The sequence below is a fragment of the Nerophis lumbriciformis genome, linkage group LG04 (genome assembly GCF_033978685.3).
Source record: "Nerophis lumbriciformis linkage group LG04, RoL_Nlum_v2.1, whole genome shotgun sequence".
Classification (NCBI taxonomy): domain Eukaryota; kingdom Metazoa; phylum Chordata; class Actinopteri; order Syngnathiformes; family Syngnathidae; genus Nerophis; species Nerophis lumbriciformis.
In genome coordinates, this window is record NC_084551.2 from 65,977,119 (window position 1) to 65,994,285 (window position 17,167).

The 17,167-nt window shown below is 38.4% G+C and overlaps 1 protein-coding gene across 3 annotated transcripts in view; it reads right to left on the bottom strand.

Moving 5' to 3' along the window:
• Nucleotides 1-17,167, bottom strand: part of LOC133593836 (uncharacterized) — a 57,064-nt gene that overhangs the window by 15,410 nt on the left and 24,487 nt on the right. For all 3 annotated transcript variants that reach the window (XM_061946560.1, XM_061946581.1, XM_061946571.1), the window contains one exon: nucleotides 4,210-4,351. In XM_061946560.1, coding sequence (XP_061802544.1) covers nucleotides 4,210-4,351 — 142 coding nt within the window. The remainder of the gene's footprint in view (nucleotides 1-4,209; nucleotides 4,352-17,167) is intronic.

The window sequence follows — 17,167 nt, forward strand, 5'->3', positions numbered from 1 at the left end:
GAATCTTGTGAAATTATGGAAATTGCCAAAAACTTCTGTTTTGCTCGTGTTCCTTATTGGATTAGCCGGAATGTTGTAATGAAATTAGCACTCCGCGGGAGTATTAGCATCGCGTGAAAAATAAGATAACAAAAAACAAGCTAACAAAAATCGCAAATTCTGAATCTCGTGAAATGAGCAAAATTGTCAAAAACGTCCGTATTGCTTGTGTTCCTAACTGGATTAGCCGGAATGTTGTAATGAAATTAGCACTCCGCGTGAGTATTAGCATCGTGTGAAAAATAAGCTAAACAAAAAACAAGATAACAAAAAAATCAAATTCAGTATCTCGTAAAATCAGGAAAATTGCCAAAAAATTTCGTATTGCTCGTGTTCCTAATTGGATTAGCCGGAATGTTGTAATGAAATTAGCACTCCACGTGAGTATTAGCATCGCGTGAAAAATAAGCTAACAAAAAACAAGCTAACAAAAAACGCAAAATCAGAATCTCTTGAAATGAGCAAAATTGTCAAAAACTTCCGTATTGCTTGTGTTCCTAACTGGATTAGCCGGAATGTTGTAATGAAATTAGCACTCCACGTGAGTATTAGCATCGCATGAAAAATAAGATAACAAAAAACAAGCTAACAAAAAATCAAATTCAGTATCTCGTAAAATTAGGAAAATTGCCAAAAACTTCCGTATTGCTCGTGTTCCTAATTGGATTAGCCGGAATGTTGTAATGAACTTAGCACTCTGCGTTAGAATTAGCATCACGTGAAAAATAAGATAACAAAAAACGCAATTTCAGAATCTTGTGAAATTATGAAAATTGCCAAAAACTTCTGTTTTGCTCGTGTTCCTTATTGGATTAGCCGGAATGTTGTAATAAAATTAGCACTCCACGTGAGTATTAGCATCGCGTGAAAAATAAGATAACAAAAAACAATCTAACAAAAAATCAAATTCAGTATCTCGTAAAATCAGGAAAATTGCCAAAAACTTCCGTATTGCTTGTGTTCCTAATTGGATTAGCCGTAATGTTGTAATGAAATTAGCACTCCGCGTGTGAATTAGCATCACGTGAAAAATAAGATAACAAAAAACGTAAATTCAGAATCTCATAAAAATTGGGAAAATTGCCAAAAAACCTCTGTATTGCTCGTGTTCCTGATTGGATTAGCCGGAATGTTGTAATGAAATTAGCACTCCACGTGAGTATTAGCATTGCGTGAAAAAGAAGATAACAAAAAACAAGGTAGCAAAAAACAAGGTAACAAAAAATCTAATTCAGTATCTCGTAAAATCAGGAAAAATGCCAAAAACTTCCGTATTGCTCGTGTTCCTAATTGGATTAGCCGGAATGTTATAATGAAATTAGCACTTCGCGTGAGAATTAGCATCACGTGAAAAATAAGATAACAAAAAACACAATTTCAGAATCTCGTAAAATTAGGAAAATTGCCAAAAACTTCCGTATTGCTCGTGTTCCTAATTGGATTAGCCGGAATGTTGTAATGAAATTAGCACTCCACGTGAGTATTAGCATTGCGTGAAAAATAAGCTAACAAAAAACAAGCGAACAAAAAATCAAATTCAGAATCTCGTGAAATTATGAAAATTGCCAAAAACTTCTGTTTTGCTCGTGTTCCTAATTGGATTAGCCGGAATGTTGTAATGAACTTAGCACTCCACATGAGTATTAGCATCACGTGAAAAATAAGATAACAAAAAACGCAATTTCAGAATCTCGTAAAATTAGGAAAATTGCCAAAAACTTCCGTATTGCTCGTGTTCCTAATTGGATTCGCCGTAATGTTGTAAAGAAATTAGCACTCCGCGGGAGTATTAGCATCGCGTGAAAAATAAGACAGTTTTCCTGGTGGGACGAATGAAAACTGTTAGTCCGGCGAGACAGCGAGTAGCTCCTAATTGAAGACTCTCGGACTACTTTCAGGTTTTATTATCATTCTTCACGCTCTTCGGAAAAAAAAATCACCCAGGGTCGTTTAGAGCAGTGGTTCCTAATTGGATTAGCCGGAATGTTGTAATGAAATTAGCACTCCGTGTGAGTATTAGCATCGCGTGAAAAATAAGATAACAAAAAACAAGCTGAGAAAAAATCTAATTCAGAATCTTGTGAAATTATGAAAATTGCCAAAAATTTCTGTTTTGCTCGTGTTCCTAATTGGATTAGCCGGAATGTTGTAATGAAATTAGCACTCCGCGGGAGTATTAGCATCGCGTGAAAAATAAGCTAACAAAAAACAAGCTAACAAAAAACGCAAATTCTGAATCTCGTGAAATTAGGAAAATTGCCAAAAACTTCCGTATGTAAGTTATCACACAATTCACCCATTTAGAGTTCGGAAATCGGTTAAAAAAATATATGGTCTTTTTTCTGCAACATCAAGGTATACAGGTAAAAGCCAGTAAATTAGAATATTTTGAAAAACTTGATTTATTTCAGTAATTGCATTCAAAAGGTGTAACTTGTACATTATATTTATTCATTGCACACAGACTGATGCATTCAAATGTTTATTTCATTTAATTTTGATGATTTGAAGTGGCAACAAATGAAAATCCAGAATTCCGTGTGTCACAAAATTAGAATATTACTTAAGGCTAATACAAAAAAGGGATTTTTAGAAATGTTGGCCAACTGAAAAGTATGAAAATGAAAAATATGAGCATGTACAATACTCAATACTTGGTTGGAGCTCCTTTTGCCTCAATTACTGCCTTAATGCGGCGTGGCATGGAGTCGATGAGTTTCTGGCACTGCTCAGGTGTTATGAGAGCCCAGGTTGCTCTGATAGTGGCCTTCAACTCTTCTGCGTTTTTGGGTGTGGCATTCTGCATCTTCCTTTTCACAATACCCCACAGATTTTCTATGGGGCTAAGGTCAGGGGAGTTGGCGGGCCAATTTAGAACAGAAATACCATGGTCCGTAAACCAGGCACGGGTAGATTTTGCGCTGTGTGCAGGCGCCAAGTCCTGTTGGAACTTGAAATCTCCATCTCCATAGAGCAGGTCAGCAGCAGGAAGCATGAAGTGCTCTAAAACTTGCTGGTAGACGGCTGCGTTGACCCTGGATCTCAGGAAACAGAGTGGACCGACACCAGCAGATGACATGGCACCCCAAACCATCACCCAACCATGCAAATTTTGCATTTCCTTTGGAAATCGAGGTCCCAGAGTCTGGAGGAAGACAGGAGAGGCACAGGATCCACGTTGCCTGAAGTCTAGTGTAAAGTTTCCACCATCAGTGATGGTTTGGGGTGCCATGTCATCTGCTGGTGTCGGTCCACTCTGTTTCCTGAGATCCAGGGTCAACGCAGTCGTCTACCAGCAAGTTTTAGAGCACTTCATGCTTCCTGCTGCTGACCTGCTCTATGGAGATGGAGATTTCAAGTTCCAACAGGACTTGGCGCCTGCACACAGCGCAAAATCTACCCGTGCCTGGTTTACGGACCATGGTATTTCTGTTCTAAATTGGCCCGCCAACTCCCCTGACCTTAGCCCCATAGAAAATCTGTGGGGTATTGTGAAAAGGAAGATGCAGAATGCCAGACCCAAAAACGCAGAAGAGTTGAAGGCCACTATCAGAGCAACCTGGGCTCTCATAACACCTGAGCAGTGCCAGAAACTCATCGACTCCATGCCACGCCGCATTAACGCAGTAATTGAGGCAAAAGGAGCTCCAACCAAGTATTGAGTATTGTACATGCTCATATTTTTCATTTTCATACTTTTCAGTTGGCCAACATTTCTAAAAAATCCCTTTTTTGTATTAGCCTTAAGTAATATTCTAATTTTGTGACACACGGAATTTTGGATTTTCATTTGTTGCCACTTCAAATCATCAAAATTAAATGAAATAAACATTTGAATGCATCAGTCTGTGTGCAATGAATAAATATAATGTACAAGTTACACCTTTTGAATGCAATTACTGAAATAAATCAAGTTTTTCAAAATATTCTAATTTACTGGCTTTTACCTGTATACTTTTGACCCAGCACATTTGCTCACATTTTCAGTCGAGCCATAATAAATTCATAAAAGAACCAAACTTCACGAATGTTTTTTTTGTGACCAACAAGTATGTGCTCCGATCACTCCATCACAAAAAAGTAAGAGTTGTAGAAATGATTGGGAACTCAAGACAGCCATGACATTATTTTGTGTAAGTACACTCTAACCTCAAAATGAGACGATCTTACCAGGCAAAACGACGACGCTGACGTTGTGCGAGCGTCTGTGCGGCACGGAGGGATGTTCGGCCTTGCAGGCGTACACTCCCGCATCGGAGGCCTTCACTCCTCGCAAACTCAGCAGAGGCGAAGGCAGCAGCCAGTCGTCACCCTGAAGGGAGAGAATGATAACAACAACAAAAAAACAGAACCTTTAAGTCCCGAGTGAAGTCAATTTCCCCCCCAGTGCGCTAATCCCCACGCGTGTACACACATTGACACAAGTCAATAACCCAGATAACACCAGGATGCGGGAGCGACGGCAGGACGACGAGGCGTAATGAGACTGCAAGGGAGCGGGATGAATGGCAGACACGGAAATAGCATCACTATTATGAGCAACATGGCGGCGGGAAGACAAACCAACAAGAAAACAAGACGTAAAACCATGCAAATGACTTCTGGGCGAGCTGAGCTGAGACTCCTGCCAAGGGACGTACTTTTCAATTTGAATGGAATTAAGAGGATTTCCCCCCCCCAAAAAAAATAAATTTAAGCGCAGGTCTGGCCAAGGCAGCATTTTGTACCGACTATCAATCAATCAATCAATGTTTACTTATATAGCCCTGAATCACGAGTGTCTCAAAGGGCTGCACAAAGTGGATCTAACATAATAGTGTGAGAGTCCAGTCCATAGTGGATCTAACATAATAGTGTGAGAGTCCAGTCCATAGTGGATCTAGCATAATAGTGTGAGAGTCCAGTCCATAGTGGATCTAACATAATAGTGTGAAAGTCCAGTCCATAGTGGATCTAACATAATAGTGTGAGAGTCCAGTCCATAGTTGATCTAACATAATATTGTGAGAGTCCAGTCCATAGTGGATTTAACATAATATTGTGAGAGTCCAGTCCATAGTGGATCTAACATAATAGTGTGAGAGTCCAGTCCATAGTGGATCAAACATAATAGTGTGAGAGTCCAGTCCATAGTAAATCTAACATAATAGTGAGAGTCCAGTCCATAGTGGATCTAGCATAATAGTGTGAGAGTCCAGTCCATGGTGGATCTAACATAATAGTGTGCGAGTCCAGTCCATAGTGGATCTAACATAATAGTGTGAGAGTCCAGTCCATAGTGGATCTAACATAATAGTGTGAGAGTCCAGTCCATAGTGGATCTAACATAATAGTGTGAGAGTCCAGTCCATAGTGGATCTAACATAATAGTGTGAGAGTCCAGTCCATAGTGGATCTAACATAATAGTGTGAGAGTCCAGTCCAAAGTGGATCTAACATAATATCGTGAGTCCAGTCCATAGTGGATCTAACATAATAGTGTGAGAGTCCACTCCATAGTGGATCTAACATAATAGTGAGAGTCCAGTCCATAGTGGATCTAACATAATATTGTGAGAGTCCAGTCCATAGTGGATCTAGCATAATAGTGTGAAAGTCCAGTCCATGGTGGATCTAACATAATAGTGTGAGAGTCCAGTCTAAAGTGGATCTAACATAATATCGTGAGTCCAGTCCATAGTGGATTTAACATAATATTGTGAGAGTCCAGTCCATGGTGGATCTAGCATAATAGTGTGCGAGTCCAGTCCATAGTGGATCTAACATAATAGTGTGAGAGTCCAGTCCATAGTGGATCTAGCATAATAGTGTGAGAGTCCAGTCCATAGTGGATCTAGCATAATAGTGTGAGAGTCCAGTCTAAAGTGGATCTAACATGATAGTGTGAGAGTCCAGTCCATAGTGGATCTAACATAATAGTGTGAGAGTCCAGTCCATAGTGGATCTAACATAATATTGTGAGAGTCCAGTCCATAGTGGATCTAACATAATAGTGTGACAGTCCAGTCCATAGTGGATCTAACATAATAGTGGGAGTCCAGTCCATTGTGGATCTAACATAATAGTGTGAAAGTCCAGTCCATAGTGGATCTAACATAATAGTGTGAAAGTCCAGTCTATGGTGGATCTAACATAATAGTGAGAGAGTCCAGTCCATAGTGGATCTAACATAATAGTGTGAGAGTCCAGTCCATAGGGGATCTAACATAATAGTGTGAGAGTCCAGTCCATAGTGGATCTAACACAATAGTGTGAGAGTCCAGTCCATAGTGGATCTAACATAATAGTGTGAGAGTCCAGTCCATAGTGGATCTAACATAATAGTGTGAAAGTCCAGTCCATAGTGGATCTAACATAATAGTGTGAAAGTCCAGTCCATAGTGGATCTAACATAATAGTGTGAGAGTCCAGTCCATAGTGGATCTAACATAATAGTGAGAGTCCAGTCCATAGTGGATCTAACATGATAGTGTGAGAGTCCAGTCCATAGTGGATCTAGCATAATAGTGTGAGAGTCCAGTCTAAAGTGGATCTAACATAATATCGTGAGTCCAGTCCATAGTGGATCTAACATAATAGTGTGAGAGTCCAGTCCATAGTGGATCTAACATAATTGTGTGAGAGTCCAGTCCATAATGGATCTAGCATAATATTGTGAGAGTCCAGTCCATAGTGGATCTAGCATAATATTGTGAGAGTCCAGTCCATAGTGGATCTAACATAATATTGTGAGAGTCCAGTCCATAGTGGATCTAACATAATAGTGTGAAAGTCCAGTCCATAGTGGATCTAACATAATAGTGTGAGAGTCCAGTCTAAAGTGGATCTAACATAATATCGTGAGTCCAGTCCATAGTGGATTTAACATAATATTGTGAGAGTCCAGTCCATGGTGGATCTAACATAATAGTGTGAGAGTCCAGTCCATAGTGGATTTAACATAATATTGTGAGAGTCCAGTCCATAGTGGATCTAACATAATAGTGAGAGAGTCCAGTCCATAGTGGATCTAACATAATAGTGTGAGAGTCCAGTCCATAGTGGATCAAACATAATAGTGTGAGAGTCCAGTCCATAGTGGATCTAACATAATAGTGTGACAGTCCAGTCCATGGTGGATCTAACATAATAGTGTGAGAGTCCAGTCTAAAGTGGATCTAACATAATATCGTGAGTCCAGTCCATAGTGGATTTAACATAATATTGTGAGAGTCCAGTCCATGGTGGATCTAGCATAATAGTGTGCGAGTCCAGTCCATAGTGGATCTAACATAATAGTGTGAGAGTCCAGTCCATAGTGGATCTAGCATAATAGTGTGAGAGTCCAGTCCATAGTGGATCTAACATAATAGTGTGAGAGTCCAGTCCATGGTGGATCTAGCATAATAGTGTGCGAGTCCAGTCCATATTGGATCTAACATAATAGTGTGAGAGTCCAGTCCATAGTGGATCTAACATAATATTGTGAGAGTCCAGTCCATAGTGGATCTAACATAATAGTGTGAGAGTCCAGTCAATGGTGGATCTAACATAATAGTGTGAGAGTCCAGTCTAAAGTGGATCGAACATAATATCGTGAGTCCAGTCCATAGTGGATTTAACATAATAGTGTGAGAGTCCAGTCCATAGTGGATCTAACATAATAGTGAGAGTCCAGTCCATAGTGGATCTAACATAATAGTGAGAGTTCAGTCCATAGTGGATCTAACATAATAGTGTGAGAGTCCAGTCCATAGTGGATCTAACATAATAGTGTGAAAGTCCAGTCCATGGTGGATCTAACACAATAGTGAGAGAGTCCAGTCCATAGTGGATCTAACACAATAGTGAGAGAGTCCAGTCCATAGTGGATCTAACATAATAGTGAGAGAGTCCAGTCCATAGTGGATCTTTTTTTTCAAACCAACTTTTCTTACCTTCTGGTACCTGCTGATGTGTATTTGAGATCTGCATAAGTCCTGAAAATTTGCGCACGTCCGCCACTGTAGTCTGTCCCGACTCCGTAGTGGATAAGCTTCTATCTTCTTGTTATGGGACATTCATCCTCTGCTGTTGTCATTTCTAATATAAAGTAGCGTAAAGTTCTAACTTATATCTCGCTATGAAAGTGCTAAAAACATACCGGTGTAGTGAGTTTACATTATTCACCCAAGGAACTTTAGTTATTAGAGAGTTCCGGTCGGACGGTTTTTCACGGGAGTGCACTAGTGAGCCACGGATGAGGAGATGCTGCTCCGTTATTGATTGAAGTAAAGTCTGAATGTCATTAAAACAGTTAGCGCCATCTTTTGACACTTCTTCCACTCCCGTCCTTGCACGCTACACCGCTACAACAAAAGATGACGGGGAGAAGACGCTGTCGAAGGTGAGCCACGAGAATAAGACCGCCCACAAAAACGGCGCATCCTGAAGAGACTGTCACTTTTGTCACATTTTGACCACCATTACATATTATGTAGACCACAAGGAACTGTTTTAAATTTAGGGGAAAAAAATAATAATAAGACCCCTTTGATGCGCCTTATAATCCGGTGCACCTTTTGTATGAAAAAAGGATCTAACATAATAGTGTGAGAGTCCAGTCCATAGTGGATCTAACATAATAGTGAGAGTCCAGTCCATAGTGGATCTAACATAATAGTGTGAGAGTCCAGTCCATAGTGGATCTAACATAATAGTGTGAGAGTCCAGTCCATAGTGGATCTAACATAATAGTGTGAGAGTCCAGTCCATAGTGGATCTAACATAATAGTGTGAGAGTCCAGTCCATAGTGGATCTAACATAATAGTGGGAGTCCAGTCCATAGTGGGTCTAACATAATAGTGTGAGTCCAGTCCATAGTGGATCCAACATAATAGTGAGAGTCCAGTCCATAGTGGATCTAACATAATAGTGTGAGAGTCCAGTCTAAAGTGGATCTAACATAATATCGTGAGTCCAGTCCATAGTGGATCTAACATAATAGTGTGATATTCCAGTCCATAGTGGATCTAACATAATAGTGAGAGTCCAGTCCATAGTGGATCTAACATAATAGTGAGAGTTCAGTCCATAGTCGATCTAACATAATAGTGTGAGAGTCCAGTCCATAGTGGATCAAACATAATAGTGTGAGAGTCCAGTCCATAGTGGATCTAACATAATAGTGTGAGAGTCCAGTTCATAGTGGATCTAACATAATAGTGTGAGAGTCCAGTCTAAAGTGGATCTAACATAATATTGTGAGAGTCCAGTCCATAGTGGATCTAACATAATAGTGTGAGAGTCCAGTCCATAGTGGATCTAACATAATAGTGTGAGAGTCCAGTCCATAATGGATCTAGCATAATATTGTGAGAGTCCAGTCCATAGTGGATCTAACATAAAAGTGAGAGAGTCCAGTCCATAGTGGATCTAACATAGTGTGAGAGTCCAGTCCATAGTGGATCTAACATAATAGTGTGAGAGTCCAGTCCATAGTGGATCTAACATAATAGTGAGAGTCCAGTCCATAGTGGATCTAACATAATAGTGTGAGAGTCCAGTCCATAGTGGATCTAACATAATAGTGTGAGAGTCCAGTCCATAGTGGATCTAACATAATAGTGTGAGAGCCCAGTCCATAGTGGATCTAACATAATAGTGTGAGAGTCCAGTCCATAGTGGATCTAGCATAATAGTGTGAGAGTCCAGTCCATAGTGGATCTAGCATAATAGTGTGAAAGTCCAGTCCATGGTGGATCTAACATAATAGTGTGAGAGTCCAGTCCATAGTGGGTCTAACATAATAGTGTGAGAGTCCAGTCCATAGTGGATCTAACATAATAGTGTGAGAGTCCAGTCCATAGTGGATCTAACATAATAGTGTGAGAGTCCAGTCCATAGTGGATCTAACATAATAGTGTGAGAGTCCAGTCCATAGTGGGTCTAACATAATAGTGTGAGAGTCCAGTCCATAGTGGATCTAACATAATAGTGTGAGAGTCCAGTCCATAGTGGATCTAACATAATAGTGTGAGAGTCCAGTCCATAGTGGATCTAACATAATAGTGTGAGAGTCCAGTCCAAAGTGGATCTAACATAATAGTGTGAGAGTCCAGTCTAAAGTGGATCTAACATAATATCGTGAGTCCAGTCCATAGTGGATCTAACATAATAGTGTGGAAGTCCAGTCCATAGTGGATCTAACATAATAGTGTGAGAGTCCAGTCCATAGTGGATCTAACATAATAGTGGGAGTCCAGTCCATTGTGGATCTAACATAATAGTGTGAGAGTCCAGTCCATAGTGGATCTAACATAATAGTGTGAGAGTCCAGTCCATAGTGGATCTAACATAATAGTGTGAGAGTCCAGTCCATAGTGGATCTAACATAATAGTGTGAGAGTCCAGTCTAAAGTGGATCTAACATAATATCGTGAGTGCAGTCCATAGTGGATCTAACATAATAGTGTGATATTCCAGTCCATGGTGGATCTAGCATAATAGTGTGCGAGTCCAGTCCATAGTGGATCTAACATAATAGTGTGAGAGTCCAGTCAATAGTGGATCTAACATAATATTGTGAGAGTCCAGTCCATAGTGGATCTAACATAATATTGTGAGAGTCCAGTCCATGGTGGATCTAACATAATAGTGAGAGAGTCCAGTCCATAGTGGATCTAACATAATAGTGTAATAGTCCAGTCCATAGTGGATCTAACATAATAGTGAGAGAGTCCAGTCCATAGTGGATCTAACATAATAGTGTGAGAGTCCAGTCCATAGTGGATCTAGCATAATAGTGTGAGAGTCCAGTCCATAGTGGATCTAGCATAATAGTGTGCGAGTCCAGTCCATAGTGGATCTAACATAATAGTGTGAGAGTCCAGTCCATAGTGGATCTAACATAATAGTGTAAGACTCCAGTTCATAGTGGATCTTTTTTTTTTCAAACCAATCTTTCTTACCTTCTGGTACCTGCTGATGTGTATTTGAGATCTGCATAAGTCCTGAAAATTTGCGCACGTCCGCCACTGTAGTCTGTCCCGACACCGTAGTGGATAAGTTTGGTTTTTTTCCCCCCTATCTTCTTGTTATGTGACATTCATCCTCCACTGTTGCCATTTCTAATATAAAGTAGCGTAAAGTTCTAACTTATATCTCGCTATGAAAGCGCTAAAAACATACCGGTGTAGTGAGTTTACATTATTCACCCAAGGAACTTTAGTTATTAGAGAGTTCCGGTCGGGCGGTTTTTCACGGGAGTGCACTAGTGAGCCACGGATGAGGAGATGCTGCTCCGTTATTGATTGAAGTAAAGTCTGAATGTCATTAAAACAGTTAGCGCCATCTTTTGACACTTCTTCCACTCCCGTCCTTGCACGCTACACCGCTACAACAAAAGATGACGGGGAGAAGACGCTGTCGAAGGTGAGCCACGAGAATAAGACCGCCCACAAAACGGTCACTTTTGTCACATTTTGACCACCATTACATATCATGTAGACCACAAGGAAATGTTTTAAATTTAGGGGAAAAAAATAATAATAATACCCCTTTGATGCGCCTTATAATCCGGTGCGCCTTTTGTATGAAAAAAGACCTGAAACACCCGCTCATCGGCAGTGCGCCTTATTATCCGGTGCGCCGGTCCAGACAATACGGGTATGTAAATCTTTGACTGGGTTGTGTCTCTTCAGTCCTGCAGGGCTGCTGTCTGTCAAAGGGGGGGGGGGGGGGGGGGAGCAGCTGTCACTTTGCTGACAGCTGCTCCTGCCGAGGTGTCAGTCACACTGACAGGGGAGGGAGCACCGCAAAAGGTAGTGGGAATGTCTAGCAAATAATCACACATGATAATCTTTCCACGCTGGATTGGAGCGTGGGAATCCAAATAAAACCTGGGTGAAAATTGACCTTTAAATGATCGACCTCAACATGTCAAAATAATGTTTCGATGCCTTGCAGGTGAAGTGAATTAATTAACTTAATTAATTATGTTGTGCAAGTGGTGAATGCTCATATTCATCTTGGGGAAAGCAAACCACCAAGTTGAAGTAAATAGTGGTATTTCAGTTTGAGCACATAAAAAAGATAAGGCCGCTTAGTTTGACATTCGCGGGTGGATTGGATCACTTCTCGTAGGAAAGAGGCCCTAATTGGGACTTCGCAATGCAAAAGTGATAGCCCTATCCTTGAGAAGAGACTACATGTCTAGCTCGACGTCAACATTTAAGTTATGACTTAAAGCAGTTGTTTTCCAGACACTTACATCTTCTTTTACGGTCCTGACTTCGCACACACCCAGAGACAGAAAGGAGGACTAAAAACTGATGGTTTGGCTTCTCCAAGTTAGGACCAGAGGTGGGTAGTAACGCGCTACATTTACTCCGTTACATCTACTTGAGTAACTTTTGGGATAAATTGTACTTCTAAGAGTAGTTTTAATGCAACATACTTTTACTTTTACTTGAGTATATTTATAGAGAAGAAACGCTACTTTTACTCCGCTACTTTTATCTACATTCAGCTCGCTACTCGCTACTAATTTTGATCGATCTGTTAATGCACGCTTTGTTTGTTTTGGTCTGTCAGACAGACCTTCATAGTGCCTGCGTTTCAACAAATACAGTCACTGGTGACGTTCACTCCGTTCCACCAATCAGATGCAGTCACTGGTGACGTTGGACCAATCAAACAGAGCCAGGGGTCACATGACCTGACTTAAACAAGTTGAAAAACTTATTGGGGTGTTACCATTTAGTGGTCAATTGTACGGAATAGGTACTGTACTGTGCAATCTACTAATACAAGTTCCAATCAATCAATCAAAAGTTGGAAGGAAAAAAGACCATTTTTTATTTCAACCGTACACCCCGTCAAAAGCCTAAAGACTGACTGCACAGTTCCTGTCTTCACAATAAAAGTGCCGCTCCATCGCGCCTGCCCTTTCAAAATAAGAGTCTCCGAAAGCCAGCGCAAACAAGCTAGCAAGCTACGGAGTTTGCCGCCAATGTATTTCTTGTAAAGTGTACAAAAACGAATATGGAAGCTGGACAAATAAGATGCCAAAAACCAACCACTTTCATGTGGTATTAGACAGAAAGGAGGAACTTTTTTTCTCCTCCATTTGAAAACGTGGACGTTATCATCACTACTGTCTGATTACAATCAATGTAAGTCATCAGAATCAGGTAATACACCAACTTATATTCTTGTCTTCATGAAAGAAAGGAATCTATATGTGTTAAACATGCATGTATATTCATTAAAACACCTTTAACATGTAAACAAAAACGGCAAAAAATAAATAAAAAAATTATATACTGTATATATCAATGTATGTATATATATATATATATATATATATATGTGTGTGTGTATATATATATACGTATATATGTGTGTGTGTGTGTATATATATATATATATATATATATATATATATATATATATATGATATGTGTGTGTATGTTACTCATCAGTTACTCAGTACTTGAGTAGTTTTTTTACAACATACTTTTTCTTTTACTCAAGTAAATATTTGGGTGACTACTCCTTACTTTTACTTGAGTAATAAATCTCTAAAGTAACAGTACTCTTACTTGAGTACAATTTCTGGCTACTCTACCCACCTCTGGTGAGGACATACTTTTTCCCGGGAGACTCCCGAATTTCAGTGCCCCTCCCGAAAATCTCCCGGGGCAACCATTCTCCCGATTTCCACCCGAACAACAATATTGGGGGCGTGCCTTAAAGGCACTGCCTTTAGCGTCCTCTACAACCTGTCGTCACGTCCGCTTTTCCTCCATACAAACAGCGTGCCGGCCCAGTCACTTAATATATGCGGCTTTTGCACACACATAAGTGAATGCAAAGCATACTTGGTCAACAGCCATACAGGTCACACTGAGGGTGGCCGTATAAACAACTTTAACACTGTTACAAATATGCGCCACACTGTGAACCCACACCAAACAAGAATGACAAACACATTTCGGGAGAACATCCGCACCGTAACACAACATAAACACAACAGAACAAATACCCAGAACCCCTTGCAGCACTAACTCTTCCGGGACGCTACAATATACACCCCCGCTACCACCAAACCCCGCCCACCATCTCCCAAATTCGGAGGTCTCAAGGTTGGCAAGTATGAGTTAGTAGTGCCTCATTTTCTTGACCTGAACTCCTCCAGGAACTGCAGTCCTGATGTTCGTTTGTGTTATTAGTGTCAACACCTGTTTGCTCTTTTATTCCCCTTTTTATTTAATTTTTGTAGTAAAATTATTTTAAATGAATGTGCTGTGGGCCACAAATGGCCCCCGGCTGCGCTTTGTACACCCCTGCATTCAGTAAGTGTTTATCTGAGATTAATTTCATTTACTTTCATTTATTTGAGAATAATTTATTTATGTTAGGTTATTTAAAAACATTTCTTATTTATACACAGTTTTTTTGGGAATTCATTTTCATTTGATTAACGAGGCACATTTTATTCTCTTAAGGATGCATGTGATCAAGCCTATGTAATACAAAAAAAAAACCATATAATTACCTGTTTTAGTATAAATATATTATGATTTTTTAGAAAATATAACAATAATATACATTTGATTTTCATCACAAAAGAAAATTCATATAATACAATTAATTAATGTAACAAAATGTATTAATGTAATAATTTTATGTCACTTTATTAAAACAATTGTATATATGTATAATTTTATTTGATTTCATTTTTTAAATAATAATTCGAAAATATATACATTTTATATGTACAGTATTTACGATATTCTATTATTTACACTTTACTAAGTAAAAAGAAAAAAATCTTATTTTGTGTTTGTATTTTATATATATATATATATATATATATATATATATATATATATATATATATATATATATACATATACACATACACACACACACACACATATATATATAAATATATATATATATATATATATATATATATATATAAACATATATATATATATATATATATAAATATATATATATATATATATATATGTATACATTAGGGCTGTCAAAGATAACAAGCTAACTATACATTTTAATAATTGCACAAATATTTTGTGTGATGCATTTTTTATTGTGATTTTTATGATGAACAAAAATGTCAACACTTTTAAAATTGCAAATGTTTTTAAAATGTATCAAGTATTATTTTAATTTATTTTGTTTATATTTGTTTAATTTTTGTTTTTTTAAATTGCCTATTCATATAATATTATATATTTTCATTATCTCCTTTTTTATTGGATATACCATTCATGCAGGAAAAAAATGTATGTAATAAATTGTATGTCTTCTTTTTAATGTATTGTTTTGTATTTGTATAATATACATTTATACAATACATTATTACACGTTTTGTTTTTTTTACATTTTTGTATTATTAATTTATATAATGTACTACCACTCCACCTATAATATACTATGTTGTATTTTTAAAATGTATCAAGTATTATTTTAATGTATTTTTTTAAATGTTTGTTTAATTGCCTAGTCATATTATATTATATATTATTATATCTATACCAATTTTCATGCAGGATATTTTTTTTAAACCGAATTTTATGTCTTCTGTTCAATTTATTGTTTTGTATTTGTATAATATACATTTATACAATACATTACACGTTTTTTTTTTTACATTTTTGTACTATTAATTTATATAATGTACTACTACTCCACCTATAATATACTATGTTGTATTTTTTAAATGTATCAAGTATTATTTTAATGTATCTTTTTAATGTTTGTTTGATTGTTTTGTTTTGTTAATTGCCTATTCATATTATATTATATATTATTATATCTATACCGTATTTTCCGCACCATAAGGCGCCCTGGGTTATAAGCCGCGCCTTCAATGAACGGCATATTTCAAAACTTTGTCCACCTATAAGCCGCCCCGTGTTGTAAGCCGCATCTAAATGCGCTAAAGGAATGTCAAAAAAACAGTCAGATAGGTCAGTCAAACTTTAATAATATATTAAAAACCAGCGTGATGTGGGCGCGCATGGAGTCGTATATCAACATGGACGGAGCTGCGTGAAAAAAGCCACCCGGCCTCTTCGCATAAACTTCCCTTAACCACTCGCTCATCTTTTCTTCATCCATCCATCCCTTCGAGTTAGCTTTTATGATGACGCCGGCTGGAAAGGTCTCTTTTGGCAAGGTCTTCCTTTTGAATATCACCATGGGTGGAAGTTTCTGGCCATTAGCATGGCAAGCTAGAACCACAGTGAAGGATGACTTCTCATTCCCTGTGGTGCGAATATTCACCGTACGTGCTCCCGTTGTATCCACAGTGCGGTTCACAGGAATATCAAAAGTCAGTGGAACCTCGTCCATGTTGATAATGTTCTCTGGCCGGATCTTTTTTTCAGCTATCTTGTTTTTACAATATGCACGGAAAGTAGCCAGCTTTTCTTGAAAGTCTTTAGGCAGTTGCTGTGAAATAGTAGTCCGTGTGCGGATGGAGAGATTGCGTCTTTTCATGAACCGGAAACCTGTCGCTTAGTAGGAGCCATTTTGTGGTCTTCACGGATGTAAACACACAAAGGAAATGAAACGTAATATCCGCGCGCTTTTTCTTCTTCTACGCGGGCGGGTGGTTGCTTACAGTAGAAGAAGAAGCGCTTCCTGTTCTATGGGGGCGGGTGCTTACCTTGGCGGTTGCTTGCCGTAGAAGAAGAAGCACTTCCTCTTCTACGGGGAAAAAAGATGGCGGCTGTTTACCGTAGTTGCGAGACCGAAACTTTATGAAAATGAATCTTAATATTAATCCATATATAAAGCGCACCGGGTTATAAGCCGCACTGTCAGCTTTTGAGTAAATTTGTGGTTTTTAGGTGCGGCTAATAGTGCGGAAAATACGGTACACACTTTCATGCAGGAAAAAATTTTTCAACCTAATTTTATGTCTTCTGTTCAATGTATTGTTTTATATTTGTATAACATACATTTAAACATTAAATACACATGTTTTTTTTTTACATTTTTGTATTATTAATGTATATAATGTACTACCACTACACCTATAATATACTGTGTTGTATTTCTCAAATGATTTCCTGCACAAACTTTAATACCAGGAGGAAAATAATGAATTAAATCAATAAAATTCAGAAT